At 44.2% G+C, this 17,370-nt stretch overlaps 1 protein-coding gene across 5 annotated transcripts in view; it reads left to right on the top strand.

Moving 5' to 3' along the window:
• BRF1 (BRF1 RNA polymerase III transcription initiation factor subunit) overlaps window positions 1-17,370 on the top strand; it is a 298,365-nt gene that overhangs the window by 128,909 nt on the left and 152,086 nt on the right. For all 5 annotated transcript variants that reach the window (XR_009760784.1, XM_061612349.1, XM_061612347.1 and 2 more), the window contains 4 exons: window positions 1,731-1,857; window positions 10,966-11,005; window positions 11,089-11,181; window positions 15,777-16,028. Coding sequence is in view for 4 of the 5 variants with exons in the window: in XM_061612349.1 (XP_061468333.1) it covers window positions 1,731-1,857; window positions 10,966-11,005; window positions 11,089-11,181; window positions 15,777-16,028 (512 nt within the window). In the remaining variant the exon portion in view is untranslated. The remainder of the gene's footprint in view (window positions 1-1,730; window positions 1,858-10,965; window positions 11,006-11,088; window positions 11,182-15,776; window positions 16,029-17,370) is intronic.

Raw genomic sequence — 17,370 nt, 5'->3', positions numbered from 1 at the left:
ACATCACCTGTCTTCCCTGGAGCCACTTAAGAAACAGCTGTGCGCTCCGACGGAAGAAGAAATCAGGGAGCTGAAGTCAAGGAGCACATGTAGCATCGGCTCCTGACAGAACCGCCAGTGGCCTGAGAGAACTGATGGGGCAGCCCCTCCTCTATCTTCCCTGGAGCTCTGTGTGGCCTGAGGGAAGGGAGAAGGGATAGCCTGAAGCTCATCGGATGATGGTTGGAAAGCCACTATTCTTTCAGCCCCAGCTCCCTGCCAACAGCAGTATGGGAATGATAATACTGGCCTGCCTCACAGGATTACTGCAGGAGTATATGAAGTGCTTTGAACACTCAAAATGTGCTATAGGAATGCAAAGTGTTATTAAGTACATAGTGTTCATAGCACTTGCAGTGAGGAGAGGAGGAAAAACGCTTGAAAAAGCAGCATGGCTCTTGCTAAACCAGTGCTGATTGTTTCTTCTGCTATGTTAATTTGCAGTATTGGGCAGATTTTCCCCAGATATATGAATGTGTTTTTTTTAAAAAAAACACCCAAAAGGTCATTGACAGAGCTTTGCATGTGTAACATAACATTGCATATTCATTCCCAAAGATCTCAAATTAAAAGGATCTCCGGTTACAGACTTGGCAAGGACTTCTGCTTTCAACCCTGGAGGCCTGCTGTAAGGTCAGGGCTGGATAGCTCAACGCTGGTTAAACTTGCTTCCAATATGAGAATATTATGAATGCTTAAATTATTGATCTAATTACATTTTTTTAGATGAATGTAATGCTTGTTCCTACGTTTTCATTAGGCCACTTTTAGTGAGTTCGATTCCAACGGAAGGAGGAAGTCGAATCTCCGGTAAAAGGGGTCGAGGTCCACTCAGCCTTCCATCCATCTGTGGTCGGTAAAATGAGTACCCGGCATACGCTGGGGTGTAAAGAAAGGCCAGGGACTGAACTGGCAATCCCACCCCATATATACGGTCTGCCTAGTAAACATCGCAAGATGTCACCCTAAGAGTCGGAAACGACTCGCACTACAAGTGCGGGGACACCTTTACCTTTTTTTTAGTGATGTATAGCACCTAGCATTTTTGTTTAAGACGGATTTCCCTGACGTATGACCGAGTCATTTATGGAATATTAATTGTATATCTGTTGAAATGGTTTTATTGTTGTAGAAATTATTTTATTGCTTAGAGCTTTTATCTCATTTCATCTTGTACATCTTTTCAGTGGCTTCAGGCTGTGAAGTGGTTTCTAAATGTGTAAAATATATAATAATAATTATTATTATCACCTTCTGTACTTTCCACATTTAATTTCCTTCTGACTTCAATGTTTACAGTTCCTTCCCCCTGCCCTCATGTACATATGCAATATATTCTTGTAACTCAGGATAGCACATCATGTCTCTGGTGAAATGGACTGTAGTTCACAAAAACTATTGCCCTCATTTGTTAGTGTTTAAGGTGACACAATTCTTTCTTGTTTTTGTTGCATCTGACAAATAACACGACTCTTTGGAACCTGCATTTTAATGGGCAGTTTATGTTGGAAAAGAATAGCTTATGGGTCTGTCTTGTTGGTCATGAAGCTGAGTTATGTAAATTGTTTTGGCCGAGTTCTTTACTCAGTTTTGTTACAAGCTGGGGAGCATCTTTTAAATCACTTTTGATTTGTCTACTTTGAAATTCGCTGATGGAATTACTGTGCTAATCTTTTTATGTATGCTTTTAGACTTACAGAGTTTGAAGACACACCTGCAAGTCAGCTAACAATAGATGAGTTCATGACAATTGATTTGGAAGAGGAATGTGACCCTCCTTCATTTACAGCTGGTCAACGAAAGATAAAGATTCAGCAGGTGAACACTTTTGAATGCATAGTCCTTTCTTACTTTTGTGGTTAGAAGGGCAATGCTATGCCATTCTGTCTATAGAATCTGATACTGCTTTTCTCTCCCATCTGGAAGCCCAAAGTGATGAATAAAAAGAACGACATGAAAGTTTACATAACACCAGCAAAATCATATAATGTTGAGGTCAGTTCCAACCTGTCACCAAAACCCAGTGTGTAAAAAATCATTCTTAAAAACAGAGGCCCAGCCGTGCATCGTGACAAAATATAGAATCTTCTTTGAAAAGTATGCTGAAATAAAGATGTCTTCTCCATTCTCCCAGAGGTCTGAAGTTTCTAGAGCATCACCATCAAAAAGGCCCAGCTCTGAGCCCTTTCAGATGTTCCTTCTTTAACATATGGGATGCAGAGCAGAGCATTTTAGATGACCTTAATATGTGAAAAATTTCATTGATTTTAATGCTAATTTCTTTTGAGTACGGATGACAGGAGATGATGCAGAAAAGGAATGTGATTTGTGGTGTTTTCCACAATATATTGTCATTGCCTCTATTTCCAAAGCTTAGAGACAAGTGCTGGTCCTTATATAGCTCAAATGGCACTGTTCATACACAAGTATCAACAAACTCAGGGGAACCCCAAGGCTTACAGAAGTATAACAAATCTTTAGAAAAAGAAACCTAAGGGGAGAGCCTCCCCAGACAGACCAGTGAAGACTTGGTGTGCAAGGCATGCTGACTGATTGTTGGGATGGGGGAGAGGAAACTGGGTGAGAGAAGAAATGGAACAGAATATCATGGTATAAGACACCATGATTGATTGGAGCAGAATTTGGCTATCAATGGCTACTTGTCATGATGGTTTTATGTTGCCTCCTGCATCAAAGGCAGCATGCTCTGGTATTGCTGAGGATTATGAAGGAAAATGTGCTATTGAGCTTACGTCCTGCTTGTGGCCTTGTTATAGGCATCTGGTTGGCTGGAGTAGATGGATCTTTGGCCTGATCCAGACGGTCTTACGTACAGACGGCAGCAAGGGAAGCTGGGCGGATCCATTGGAGAGCAAGTGTCCACCCAGTCTCCCTTTTGGGCAGCTGGAAGAATGAAGGCAGGGGTATAGTGAGAAGCAAGGGCAGAAAAATGGACCCGAGGTCTTGGAGATTTGTAAAGGATGTGCCAGATGTGGAAGGGGCTGAGAAGGGAGTGTAGGGGTTTGAGGAAGGGCGTGGTGTGATCCGAGTGGCAGGAGTGGTGAACAGTTCTGGCTACAGAGTTTTTGGTAGAGGCGAGAAGACTGAGGTGTGGCAAAGCAATGCCCAGAGAGAAGATGGTTGAAGACGTGAAGATGTGCCAGCCGTGCATCAGCGTTTGTGCTCAGCGCCTGCTCCTGCTTTGGAAACTCTGCAGGGCACAAGCATTTATTCCATTTGCAGAGCTGTCACGGTTGCTCTCTGCGTAGTCCCTGGCAGGCTACCTGCTGGGCACAAGTTCTCCCTGTCAGCACACAGCTCACCCAACACTGCAGCGACAAATTTGTTCTGACTTACAAGATTTAAAAATCTTTATCATATGATACAGCTAAGCTTATTTTGTTTCATGTAAATTCCTCCTCCTCTGTATGCCACATTCATTCTTCCACCCCAATTAACAAAGGCCACAGCTGGAAAGGTATTTGCTTGTTAATTGGATCCCCCCCCCAAAAAAAGAGCTCTTTTCAAGTTCTGATCTCTCTGGAGATGCCCAGGAGTAGAGAGAGACAATACATTACATAGAATTCTGTGTTTTAACTGGCCCAATTTAAAATAAGCGCTGCTGTTAATTATGATTAAATTGCATTGGATTTGCTCCAAAATGTTGCTTGCCAAGACATGTGGAGTGTCACTAGAATCAGTTCCTGAGCTGATTGTTCAGAAATATCTATCACTAATTTTGCATAGAAATTATTATTTCTGTAAAAAAAAGAATACCACCACCATTTTGGTGTTGTCTTTAAATTCCCTCCAGAAGATTTTGTAGAGGCTCTTGGGGATATATTATAATGTGGTCCCTTTTTGAGGTACACAAAAGTTTCTATCCATGCCAGAGCTTTCCTGAAACTTAGCACAGGCATCCAAAGATATTTATGCATTTCGGATCTTTTGGCATTGAATCAGTCTATCATGGAGGTTGTTGGGCTGATCCCAAAGGATCTCTCCTAACTGGTGGCAACAGGGATGGATTGAGGGGCTGTAGCTCGGTGGCAAAGCAACCTGCTTTACATGCGGAAGTCCTCTGGTTCAGCCCTTGGCATTTCCAATTAAGATGATCAAGTAGCAGGTGATGGAAAAAACCTCTTCTTGAGTTCCCAGAGAGCCAGTCAGAGGAGACAGTACTAAGCTAGATGGGCAGCTAGTTGTGACATCATGTAAGGCAGTTTCCTATGGCTTAGAACAGCCTTTCCCAACCTGTGGGCCCCCGGATGTTGCCAGACTACAGTTCCCATCATTCCTGACCATTGGCCATGGTGACTGGGGCTGATGGGAGTTGTAGTCCAGCAACTTCTGGGGACTAAAAGAGTGGGAATGGCTGGCTTAGAAATTGGCTGTAGCTGCCCAGGAAAGAGGCCTTTGGAGTGGGGGTTATGTTGAGTAGCTGAATGTGTTGGTGGGGGGCAAAGATGCAACGTCAGTGTTGGAAAATATTTTGTAGAAAGCCAGTACCATCATTATAGAAATCTTTGGTACGAGTACATTGGAAACATTACATACAGTTCTGATTGCTCTGTATGATAACGGGAGAGCCATAGCTCAGTGGCAAAGCATGTGCTTTGCACTCAGGAGGTCCCGGATTCAATCCTTTGCACCTCCAAGCAAAAACGTCAGGTAGTAGGCCTGGGGAAAATCCCTGCCTGGGATCCTGGAGAGCTTCTGCCAGTCAGAGCAGACAGCACTGGCCCGGATAGAACAATGGCCTGACTCTGTCCTAGACAGCTTCCTATGTAAAAAATATTGTACAGCTGGGAAAGATAACACAAAACAGCAACTAAAATGATGAGAAGGCTGGAGCATCTTATGAGGAATGAATAGGGTGATTAGGGATTTTAGTTTAGAAAACAGTTAATTTAAGAGGGGCATAGATGTGTATAGAATTACAAATGATGTGAGGAAATTGGACAGGGAGGGATTATTCACTTTCAGAATACTAGACATCAACATCATCCAATGAAATCAACTGCCTGAACTTTATTCAGTCCAGGCAAGACAGGTTCTTGTTTATGGAGATAGAAATTTCCCATTCAGTAGCAATCAGGCACTTGTGTGTTTGCACTGATTCAGCAGCCGAAAGATCCTACATACTCGGATTGTAGAGACCAAGTTGGAAACCCCATTAAGTATAACGCCCTATACATGTCATGAATTAAGTGTGGCCTTTTGAGATGTAGCCAGTTTGTGATGGCTACAAACATAGTTGGTGTCCCACTCCCTGTGACCTTTATGGCAGCCACTGACAATAAAATGAAAAGCTAATCCGTTGCAATTTCCTTGTTGGTACATGAAAGCCATTATGTTTTCTCTGTGCAAAAGGTGTGTGCTCCCCCTTCCCTTATTTTTGACTATGATGTTTATTTTAAGAACTATCTAATGCTTAGGAAGCATTAGACATAACTCTTTCCGGGCAGCTACAACCAATTTTATAACTCATTGGAAGTTGCTTTGTGCCAGGTCCGAGTGTTTCTCCCTCTAGCCCAATATTGTCCATTCTGACTGGCAGCAGCTCTCCAGGGTCTCAGGCAGAGGTCTAGCCTACCACCTGCTACCTAAGCCTCTTAACTGAACATGCCAGAAATTGAACCTGGGATCTTCTGCCTGCAAAGCTTGTGTCCCACCTGTAGTGAAAGCAGGGAGCCTTCCCCGTCTGCTCTCACTGTCCCAGGAGTCAATCCCCAGCCTTGGGCAATTGATCCCAGCAAATCCTGGTTTGCCAAGTTTGTGCACGCTCACACCAACCCTACAAGGTAGTAACTGCCACCACCCTTCTAGCTGGTTAGCCACTCTGGGGCAAAGGGAACCTCAGAACCCAGTTAAACACCAGAGCTTCTCAGAACAAGAGCCTTTATATGCTCCTTGCCCCTTCTGAAGCCTCCGGCCAAACGTTACTTGTTACACGGTAGTTGTAGTCGAATGGCAAGGACTGAATTTAGGAACTGACCCCCCTCTGCAGTGAACACACGTTGGTTAAAATAAATTAAAGTTTGTTAAAAAAGAATAAGAAAAACATAAAAGTATTACAGATAAAAAAGAGGTGCACAAAATAAGATTTAGCAGCAAATTGAATCCTGTTACCATACGCCCAAACAGGGTAAGGTTTGGTAAGAAATACAAATAAGATAGTTTTTGGCACAAATCAAAACAACAAAGCTTTCTTGCCTAAGCTATACTTACAGACCATAGGATCTATAGATGAATAGCCTTCTCCCCTCAGGGAATTGCGAGTCAGGATGGAAATGGAGCCACAACAGAACATCACCTATGGGACAAGGTGGTGCTCCCGAAGTGGGACACAAAAACCCAAAGTTCTGAGCTCCTTCTTATGGAAGAAATCTTCCGCCCAGCCGGAGACAATTAACCAATTAAGATATGATCAAAAGGATGAAAAAACTATGTTCCCAACACCAGGTGCCTCCTCTTGGTTTCCCAAGGCAGTTCCTTGAATTTTATGGCCTTGACGGAACCAGGCCCCTTCTACTGATAACAAGGTGTGTAGCTAGCTTGTAATCTCATACAGCAAGGGTTGTAAATTGCTAAGTCACAGTGATGAGGCAAAACTAAACATTTAACTGCTTACTGGCAGGTTACAGAAAAAGATGTCAAGGGGAAAAAATCCCCACAAGGCTTTGGTGTACAGCCATTTTAAATGCAGGCCAGGGCAAGGCTGGCAAGCTGGCACGACACCACCATGGAACCAATAATGCATGTAGGAGGCAGTATGGAGTTGCTTGATTGCTACTGGATATAGCCCCCCAAACTAGCTCAAACCCCTTCCTTGTAGCATTTGGGTAGAAAATGAAGCACTAATTTCATTAATTGTTTATTGCTGCTGCAAGCAAAGCAAATGATGTGTTAAAGAATCTATTGCTTTGGAAGACTAATGTTTAGGATTTATAATTCCTAGGAAGCTGCCTTATCCTAGGTCAGACTAGTTAACCTGCCTAACCCAGTATTGTCTACTCTGACTGGCAGTGACTCTCCAGCCAACGAGTCATATGCAACAATTGCCATACTCAGAGTAGACCCATTGAAATTCATGGACATGACTAACATAGGGTCATTAATTACAATGGGTCTTCTCTACATAGAAAGTTGAGTATAACTCATTGCAAGCCATTATTTCAAGTAAAGCCAGTCTTGTGTTAAAAATGCCTACCAGTGATGTGCTATAGTTGCATATTGAATGGATCCCTGATTTCTGTGTTTTGTGTGTATACATACACTGGGGACCATTGTGATCCATTGAAATCTGCCCTGAACACACTGAGAAGCTTGGGGCAAATTACCCCCAGCCTCTATTCACCATCTTTAAATGGACATGCTGAGACTGAACAAAGAAGAATTGTAAAGTACCTTCATCCCAGTCTCTATGCATGTACTCAGAAAATGAAATGGACTGCCTTCAAGTCGATCCCGACTTATGGCAACCCTATGAATAGGGTTTTCGTGGTAAGAGGTATTCAGAGGGGGTTTACCATTGCCTTCCTCTGAGGCTGAGAGACAGTGACTGGCCCAAGGTCACCCAGTGAGCTTCATAGCTGTGTGGGGGTTCAAACCCTGGTCTCGCAGGTCATAGTCCAACACTCTAACCACTACACCACACTGGCCCCTCTAAATTCAAAAGGTTTTACTCCCAAGTATGTGTGCATAGGATTGCAGTAGTAGTGTACTGAAGATGCTAGATAGACTAAAGAAAAAAGGAGCCCAAGAAGCGTGGGAGTTCATGAAGAATGTATTACAAAAAGCGCAATCGCAAACAATTCCAAACAGAAAGAAAAATGGAAGACATCGGAAAAAGCCAATGTGGCTACACGGAAGACTGGTAGAGGAGGTAAAAATAAAAAAGAGCATGTATAAAGAATGGAAGGAAGGACGCATCACCAAGGAAGAGTACCGACGAGTGGCTCGGGCTTGCAGGAATAGTGTAAGGAAAGCTAAAACCCAGAATGAGCTGAGGCTGGCGAGGGAAGCGAGGAACAACAAAAAGGGGGTTTTCAGATATGTTCGAAGCAAGAGAAAGACCAAGGAAATGGTGGAACTGCTGCTCAATGAGGAGGGCAAAATGTTGACAGATAACAAGGAAACGGCAGAACTGCTCAACGCCTATTTTGCCTCCATTTTCTCCCAAAAAGTGAACAGTGTGCAACCTTGCATTGGTAGCAATCTCAGTAAAGGGTTGGGATTGCAGTTCGAGATTGATAAGGAGATAGTCAGGAAATACCTAGTTAACCTAAATGAGTTCAGATCTCCAGGGCCTGATGAACTGCATCCCAGAGTATTGAAGGAACTTGCGGATGTACTCTCAGAACCTCTTGCCATCATCTTTGAGAAATCCTGGAGAACGGGAGAGGTGCCGGAGGATTGGAGACGGGCAAACGTTGTCCCACTCTTTAAAAAGGGTAAAAAAGAAGATCCAGGGAATTACAGGCTGACTTCAATACCGGGAAAGATATTAGAACGGATAATAAAAGAGTCCATTGGCAACTATCTAGATGACAATGCTGTGATTAGTAGGAGCCAGCATGGGTTTGTCAAGAAAAAATCCTGTCAAACTAATCTCATCTCTTTTTTTGATCAGGTCACTAGCCTAGTAGATGGTGGAAATGCTGTAGATGTCATCTATCTAGATTTCAGCAAAGCGTTTGACAAAGTCCCCCACGACCTTTTGATTAGCAAACTGGTCAAATGCGGACTACATGGAAATACTGTCAGGTGGATTCACAACTGGCTGGAAAACCGTACTCAAAGAGTGGTCGTCAGTGGCTCTGCTTCAGACTGGAAGGAGGTTTCGAGTGGAGTGCCACAGGGTTCTGTCCTGGGGCCGATACTCTTCAACATTTTTATCAATGACTTAGATGACGGGGTGGAGGGAAGCCTTATGAAGTTTGCGGATGATACGAAACTGGGAGGGATAGCTAACACAATGGAAGACAGGAATAAAATCCAAAGGGACCTGGATAGACTAGAAAATTGGGCTGAAATTAATAAAATGAAATTCAATAAAGACAAATGCAGGATTCTGCATTTAGGCCACAAAAACAAAATGCATGGGTACAGGATGGGAAATACCCGGCTTAGCAGTAGTGCGTGTGAGAAGGACCTTGGAATTGTAGTGGATCGCAAGTTGAACATGACCCAGCAGTGTGATGCTGCGGCAAAAAAGACAAACACAGTTTTGGGCTACATAAACAGAGCTATAGTTTCCAGGTCGAGGGAAGTAATAGTCCCACTATATTCTGCATTAGTCAGGCCTCATCTGGAATACTGCGTTCAGTTCTGGGCGCCTCATTTTAAGAAAGATATAGACAAGTTAGAGCGGGTTCAGAAGAGGGCGACGAGGATGATAGTCGGTATGGAGAACAAGTCTTATGAGGAAAGGTTGAAGGAACTTGGCATGTTTAGTCTGGTGAAGAGAAGGCTGAGGGGTGACATGATTACACTCTTTAAGTACCTGAAGGGCTGTCACATAGAGGAGGGTACAGATTTGTTCACTGCTGCCCCAGAGGGTAGAACTAGGTCTAATGGTTTTAAGTTGCAGAAGCGTAGATTCAGATTGGAAATTAGAAGGAACTTCTTGACAGTAAGGGCAGTTCGGCAATGGAACCGACTGCCTAGGGAGGTGGTGGGATCCCCTTCGCTGGATGTCTTCAAGCAGAGGCTGGACAGCTATCTGCGGGAGATGCTCTAGCTGTGGATTTCCTGCTGTGAGTTGGACTCGATGGCCTACAAGGCCCCTTCCAACTGTATGATTCTATGCTCAGGGGAGTGAACAGTTGAACGAGGGTGTTAGTTACATGGATTGTGTGTTTCTGTTTGTACTGCAAAAGTGCAAAGAACAGCAAAGAAACTCATCTGAAAGATACAGGGACAAATGAAAAGAACTGTAATGCAACTGGTGCAGACACAAAACGCGCTGTAGGTAGTGAACCCCTGTGTGTGCATGCATGCAAGCACGTACTTTTGTATAATATACATAAAGTATATGGCCTGCGTTATACTAGGTCAGATGATTTGACCGTCTAGTCCAGTATATTCTGCTTTGACTGTTGGCACTACATGGCCCACAACTGGATCCTTTGCTGCCCTGGGCTCCTACTGGGAGGAAAGATGGGATATAAATCTAATCATAAATAAAAATAAATAAATAAATGGAAATGGTAGAGATTGAACCTGGGACTTTTTGCATGCAACTCATGCTCTCTACGACTGAGCTGTGGATCCTCCCCAAACATCTTCGAGAGCTGGTTCACGTGTGTCTGTATTGAAAGAGGATGACTTGAGCTTTCTGAAAATTACATGCAAATCGTTAACTGCGGTGTGGTATGATGAAGTGGCCAGATTTGGGAAACTCAGATTCAGATCCTCATTCAGACATGAAAATCAATGGATGACCTTGGGCAAGTAACTTTCTTTTGCCTTTTGGAGAAATCTTGCATCCCAACATATGCTACTTGAATGTCAGGTACACTGACAAATTTTGTAATGCTCAGTGGGATTGGGTTGTACTTGTTTCTGGTTGCATAGTGAATACAGTAAATCAAATAATATCACAACAGCTATTTGTGAGCTTTTCTTTCAATTCCAAATTGAGGCATGAATCTTGGCAAGTAGTAGAGAATTTCAAGCCGTATTATAAATCTTTTTGGTATTTTCCTTTTGTTCCGCCCTAGATGATAGGACTACCTCGTTGAAGATAAACCCTTCTGGATGCAATCCTGATTTCACGCACAAGTTTACTGTTAATTTAGAACTTTGTCAGGCTTGCCACAGGATATGTGTTCCATAGGATATGGTTCTTGGTGTTTATAAATCTTCCTATTTTACAGTGTGGTTCTGTTCCTCATTTCTCTTCCTCTCTCCTCTCTCCAGCTTGAGAAGGAGCTGTCAAAAAAGCTTGAAGAGTTAGAAGGTAAGGGCTACATTTCATACAATATTCTCATTTATGCCACATTTCCTTTGTGCACTGGTGACACTTCTTTGTCTGTACTGTAGGTGAAATATCAAGCTACCAAGATGAAATAGAGATTGAGTTAGAAAATAGCAGGCCAAAAGCAAAACGACTTTATGCAAATTACAGTAAAGATGGTAAGTCTGTCTAAAATCCATGAATTAGGACTATGAATTAGGAGAGTGATTTTATGCCAGTTGTGTATTTTGGGTGTATAAGTGCATCAGTCTGGACTATGGAGAAGAGGAAGTTTTCCATTTGTGGGCTAGATAGGCAAGGGTGGAATGACCCAGAAAGGGATGAATTTTCTAGCGGAATTGGAGAGTGTATGAGATCTCTTCCAGGGCTATCAGCCCTGACTAGCTGAACTGAAAATGTTGTATTCCATTTTAAAGATAATCGGGAGAGAATCCAAATAATTTCAAGAAGAAAAGAGAGCAGGCAGTGGTGTTAGTACTGGCGAGGACAGGGTGATGCATCCGCTCAACTGCAGAACTATTATCAGTATGAATGGGATACAAATAGCTTCATTTCCCTCCCCAACCTTTTAGGAGCTCCCAGTCACCACAAACACACAAAACATGTGCATCTGGTAAGGGAGTAAAAGGTGTGATGGTGCCCATCTATGCTTGACTCACTGATTTAAAAAAAAAAACCCAAAAGTGAAGACTGCAGAATGACACATAATAATAATAATAATAAAATTTTATTTCTAGGCCGCCTATCTGGCCGAGTTAACGGCCACTCTAGGCAGCGTACATAGACTAAAATATAACATAGAGTAAAATATAACATATAATACAAGACAACAATAAGTATACTCAATCCGAACCTACCCACATCTTACAAAATTTAAACTAAATTAAACAGAGTTCTCAAATGCCTGCCTAAAGAGCCATGTTTTCAGTCCTCGGCGGAAGCCTGTCAGAGAGGGGGCATGGCGGAGATCATAAGGCAGAGAGTTCCAGAGGGCGGGGGCCACAATTGAAAATGCCCTCTCTCTGGTCCGCACCAGCTTAGCTGTTTTGACTGGTGGGACCGAGAGAAGGTCTTGGGAGGCTGATCTCGTTTGGCGGCCTATCTGGTGATACTGAAGGCGTTCCTTTAGATAAACTGGACCAAAACCATGTAGGGCTTTAAAGGTTAAAACCAACACCTTGAATTGGGGCCAGTAAACAACTGGTAGCCAGTGCAGATCTTTAAGTACTGGAGTGATATGGTCTCAGCGGCAGCTGTTCTTGATCAAACGTGCCACCGTGTTTTGTACCAGCTGTAATTTCTGGACCGTCTTCAAGGGTAGCCCCACGTAGAGCGCATTACAATAGTCTAAGCGAGAGGAGACCAGGGCATGTACCACCCGTGGGAGCAGATGGACAGGGAGGTAGGGTCGCAGCCTCCGTATCAAATGTAGTTGATACCAAGCTGCCCGGCTCACTGCCACGACCTGAGCCTCCATGGACAGCTGGGAATCAAGAACAACACCGAGGCTGTGAACCTGGTCCTTCAGGGGCAATCTTACCCCATTCAACACCAGGTCAAAATTACCCAACCTTCTCCTATCTCCCACAAGCAGTACCTCGGTCTTGTCGGGGTTCAGCTTCAGCCTGTTTCCTCCCATCCATTCACTTACTGCCTCCAGGCACTTGGAAATGGTATCCACAGCCATCTCTGGTGAGGACTTAAATGAGAGATAGAGCTGAGTGTCATCCGCATATTGGTGACACTGCAGCCCAAATCTCCTGATGATGCCCCCCAGTGGCTTTATATAGATGTTGAATAGCATGGGAGAGAGGATAGAACCCTGTGGCACACCACAATTGAGAGGCCAAGGGTCTGAAGCCTCATCTCCCAATGCCACCCGCTGGTGCCTATCAGAGAGATAGGAATGGAACCACTGTAAAACAGTGCCTCCTATTCCCATTCCCCTCAGGCGATCCAGGAGGATACCGTGGTCAACGGTATCAAAAGCCGCTGAGAGGTCCAGGAGGACGAGGAATGTATGTTCACCCCTGTCCAACGACCTCAAATCATCCACCCAGCGACCAAGGCTGTTTCAGTTCCATGTCCAGTCCTGGAACCCGCTTCATCCAAGTATGTCTGTAACTGAGTGGCCACCACTCGCTCGATCACCTTGCCCAAAAATGGTAAATTGGAAATTGGGCGAAAGTTGTTCAACTCTTGGGGATCCAAGGAGGACTTTTTCAGAATGGGCTTTATTATCGCCTCCTTGAGGGCTAATGGCATTGCACCCTCTTCCAAGGAAGCATTCACCATTGCCTTGATCCCTTCGCTCAATTTCTCTTTGCAGCTCACAATGAGCCACGTAGGGCAAGGGTCAAGCAAGCACGTGGTTGGCCTCACATTAGAGAGCACCTTGTCCACTTCCTCAGAGGGAAGGGGCTGAAACTGATCCCACCGGACCGGAGTGCAATTGACCAGCTCTGGCCCACTACCTGTATCCACGGCGTACGGAATCGTGCTCTTCAGGCGCTCGATTTTATCAGCAAAGTGTTTGGCAAATTTGTCACAGGAGGCTTTAGAATGTTCCAAGGGTTCCTGTGCAACCGGACCGACCAGGCTTCGGACCACTTGGAACAACCTCCTGGGACAACACTCTGCAGACGCAATGAGGCAGCAAAGAATTCTCTCTTCGTTGCCTTCGTTGCCACTTGATAGGCAGCTATTGCTGCTCTAACAAGTGTCCGATCGTCTTCAGAACGAGATTTCCACCACCGGCGCTCTAGCCGTCTCACCTCCTGCCTCAGACCCCATAAGCGTGGTGTGTACCAGGGTGCAATCTGAGTTCTATTTAGTGGGAGAGGACGTTTCGGAGCCACCCAGTCTATTGCTCTGGTGATCTCCCTATTCCACTCCGTCACCAGGGTTTCGACTGGGCGACTTTCTGACGGCTCCACATCTCCCAGTGCATTCAGGAATCCTTTTGGCTCCATCAAGCGTCTGGGGCGGACCATCTTAATAGGTCCCTTACCCCTGCGGAGGGTATGTGGCAGTGAGAAGTCCATGTTCACCAGATAGTGATCTGACCATGACACGGGGTGCAGGGAAACAGCCCCCATTTTCAGAACACTTCCTTCCCCTCCCGAGGCAAACACAAGGTCGAGAGCATGACCGGCTACATGGGTGGGTCCAAAATTACAAAGGTGCAGTTCCCAGGAAGTCATGGTTTCCATGAAATCCCGAGGAGCTCCTATGAGAGCAGCCTCGGCATTCAAGTTAAAATCCCCCAAGACTAAAAGGTCAGGGGAGAGAACCCGCACGCTCGGGACGACCTCGAGCACCTCGGTCAGGGAGTCATTCGTGTAGCGGGGTGGGCGGTACACAAGAAGAATCCCTAAACTGCCCTTAGGGCCCAACCTCCAGACACACCTCAATATGTGATTGAATTTCATTGTTCAAATAATTTCATTGATGAAGGTGGCTTCTGTGGGCGAGGGAGCTTTTGATCAAGGGGTTGTGGTCTTCCAACTTATAGGAAGTGAGGTTTCTGAAGGCTGCAACCACTCTTCTGCCTGGAGCCCAACTCTGCACCGGTGTGAGCAGAGGGAAAACTGTGTGAGCGAGGAGGAGGAGGAGGCAGACCTTTGATAGTCAGACTGCAATGTTTAAGATAACAGACTGCAATTTTATTTATTATTTATATGCAGTTTATGTACTGCCTTTCTGTACTGTCACCCTCTGATACCGCCTACAAGATGTAATAACATCAAGGACAGGTCACAGCCATAAAAAAGAATACAATTAGCGTGGACAGCTGGTTGTATTCGACAACATGCTAGTGGAGGTCTGCTTGCACAATGTGGCTTCTGTTTCCTCTCCCCCCCATATGCCCCAAATTGCTCCAGAGGGTCCCCCCAACCCCCAGAGCTGATTTTGAGGGCATGTGGGGGGCTGGTGGTATTGGCCAGGAGAGGAAAAGGACGCTCCGTCATGTGCATGGAAGTCTCTTGTGTGAGCAGAGCTGCAGCCCAGTAGCAGCAGATTAAAATTGCCCTGTGTTGCTTCCTCAGCATATATTCCATGCGCTTGATTTATACCAAGCCTCCATACAGCATTTCACAATTTCCCAAACCATTTGTTGAGCCTATGGAGATTTCAGGTGTGGATTATTATACTGTCTTTGCTTTCCATTCTCCGAAATCCCCCACATCTGCATGACACGTAGTAATTCAGCAGCTCATGGCACACTAGAGGGGCAGCTGCTTTCCCTTCCTCTGATGGCCTCAGCAAAGTCAATTGCTAGTTGGAGAGAAGGATGGGGACTGTAACCTGGTGCTGGAGCTTGATGCAATGGAAGCGTGTCGGGCTGATGCTTCCTTTCCCTCTGATGATGCCAACAGAATTTTAGCATTTGGCCCTCTGAGAATATTCCTTTGTTACCAATATGCCCCAGTTTAAAACAGTAGGATACAGAACTAATAATGAGATTGATTCCGCTCACAGAGCAGCTTCTGCACCAGCCACCACAGGTTCAGAGGACTCTGGAGCCCTGTTCACACTGTTGAAATGCATTCACTGAGTAGAGGTCACTGTGGATCTGCGTGTTGTGTTTTTTTTGGACGAGGACAGGTAGTGAACCAGTAATCGATCTTATGCCAGAAAGAAATAGTGATTGTGGGAGTTTCTTGGGAGTCTAAACAAGCCTACTATGGGCATATAGCACACTTCTGCTTTAACGCATTTGATGAAATTATTTGATCCTTTTCCTTTAAAGACTGCATGGAAGATAATACCTTGAGTATATTTGGAGAAGAGGAGGGAGAAGACGAAGAACTGGAAGCAGCTGCAAATCATTTAAACAAGGACTTTTACAGTGAACTTCTCAATAAAGACCAATTAAAGGAAAAAGAGTCTCCTGTGAGGCCACCTGCCCTAGAATCCCTCCTTGGCCCTCTCCCCACTGCAGCCAGTCTTGGGATAACGGAATCTATAAAAGAATGTATCTTGACTAAGGATAGAGATCACAGTAAGTATGAGCTGAGTTAGACGTTTGAATGGGGTTGTGAAGGACAAAGCGGCTCTGATTGTTCACTGTGGGATTTCACTTTTTGTGCCAAATTGGTCTTAGGTATTCTATGAGGAGACCTGCGGTAGGCAATCCTCTTGTTAGTATTTCTACATGAGCTCAGCGGCTGGGAGTTTCAAAACAAGAGGAAAGAAACTCTTAGATGGCACATCAAGAATAGCACAACTAGATGATGTTGTACCTTAACGAGTTTTGTAATCATTTGGTTATGCCATGGGCTATCTTTCTACTGGGTACATTTTTAATAACTGCTGGTGTTATATTGAACTAAGGTTGGAAGTAATTAGCTTACATACTAGAATAAGTCTTATCCCTTATATACCTAGTCGATCACTGCACTCTGCAAGTGAGGGCCTCCTGCAGATACCATCTTATCAGGAGGTCCGTTCTGCGCAACATAGGAAACAGACCTTTAGTGTGGCAGCACCTGCCCTGTGGAATTCCCTCCCCTTAAATATTAGACAGGCACCATCTCTGTTATCTTTTTGGCGCCTATTGAAGATCTTCCTCTTTCAACAAGCCTTTTAAGATGAGACCGTATCCCAGTCTGTGTCTGTGATGGAATTGCTTTTTAATATGTTTTTAAACCTTTTTTTAAAAAAAAACAACCCACTAACCTTTTTTTTTAAAAAAAAGATGCTTTGAAACCTTTAAAAAAAATGTTTTTAAAGATGTTTTGTTTTAATGTCTTCCAAAGTCTGTTTTTATGATGTTTTAAAGTGTTTTTAGTGCTTTTGTTTGCTGCCCTGGGCCCCTGCTGGGAGGAAGGGCAGGATATCAATCAATCAATCAAGTTGTCCATATAATGAAGATTATATGGACAGCATATGCTAATATGTTAGCCATTCATTTTTCTTCCTCTGCTGCAAATTGTTAAACTTCTAGGCTGCGGAAATTTACTTTGTATTCTCTTTAACATTTTCTGTGTTTTGCTGTTTCTTTGATATACATACCTTTGCACTCTGAAGAGTCATGAATGCTGGTATAATTGCAGTTGGAAGGTTTGTAGCCTCTCATATTGGCTTGGGCTCAGTTTCTACTCATATTATGCAATCTATATGTCATTAAATTCACCCAGATTTTTAACAGTCCTCTCTCAGAAATTGTTAACAATTCATTCTCCCAGCCCTCTTCAACCCTGAGTCCCCAGATGTTGTTGGCCTGCAGCTTCCATCATCCCTAACCATTAGCTGAGGCAGCTGGAGTTGATAGGAGTTGGAGTCCAACATCTGGGGACCCAAGGTTGAAGAATTCTGCATTATACCTCCACCCAGCTTTAATA

Source organism: Rhineura floridana, chromosome 2, assembly GCF_030035675.1.
Source record: "Rhineura floridana isolate rRhiFlo1 chromosome 2, rRhiFlo1.hap2, whole genome shotgun sequence".
Taxonomy (NCBI): Eukaryota; Metazoa; Chordata; class Lepidosauria; order Squamata; family Rhineuridae; genus Rhineura; species Rhineura floridana.
This window is presented reverse-complemented; position numbering and strand designations above follow the sequence as displayed.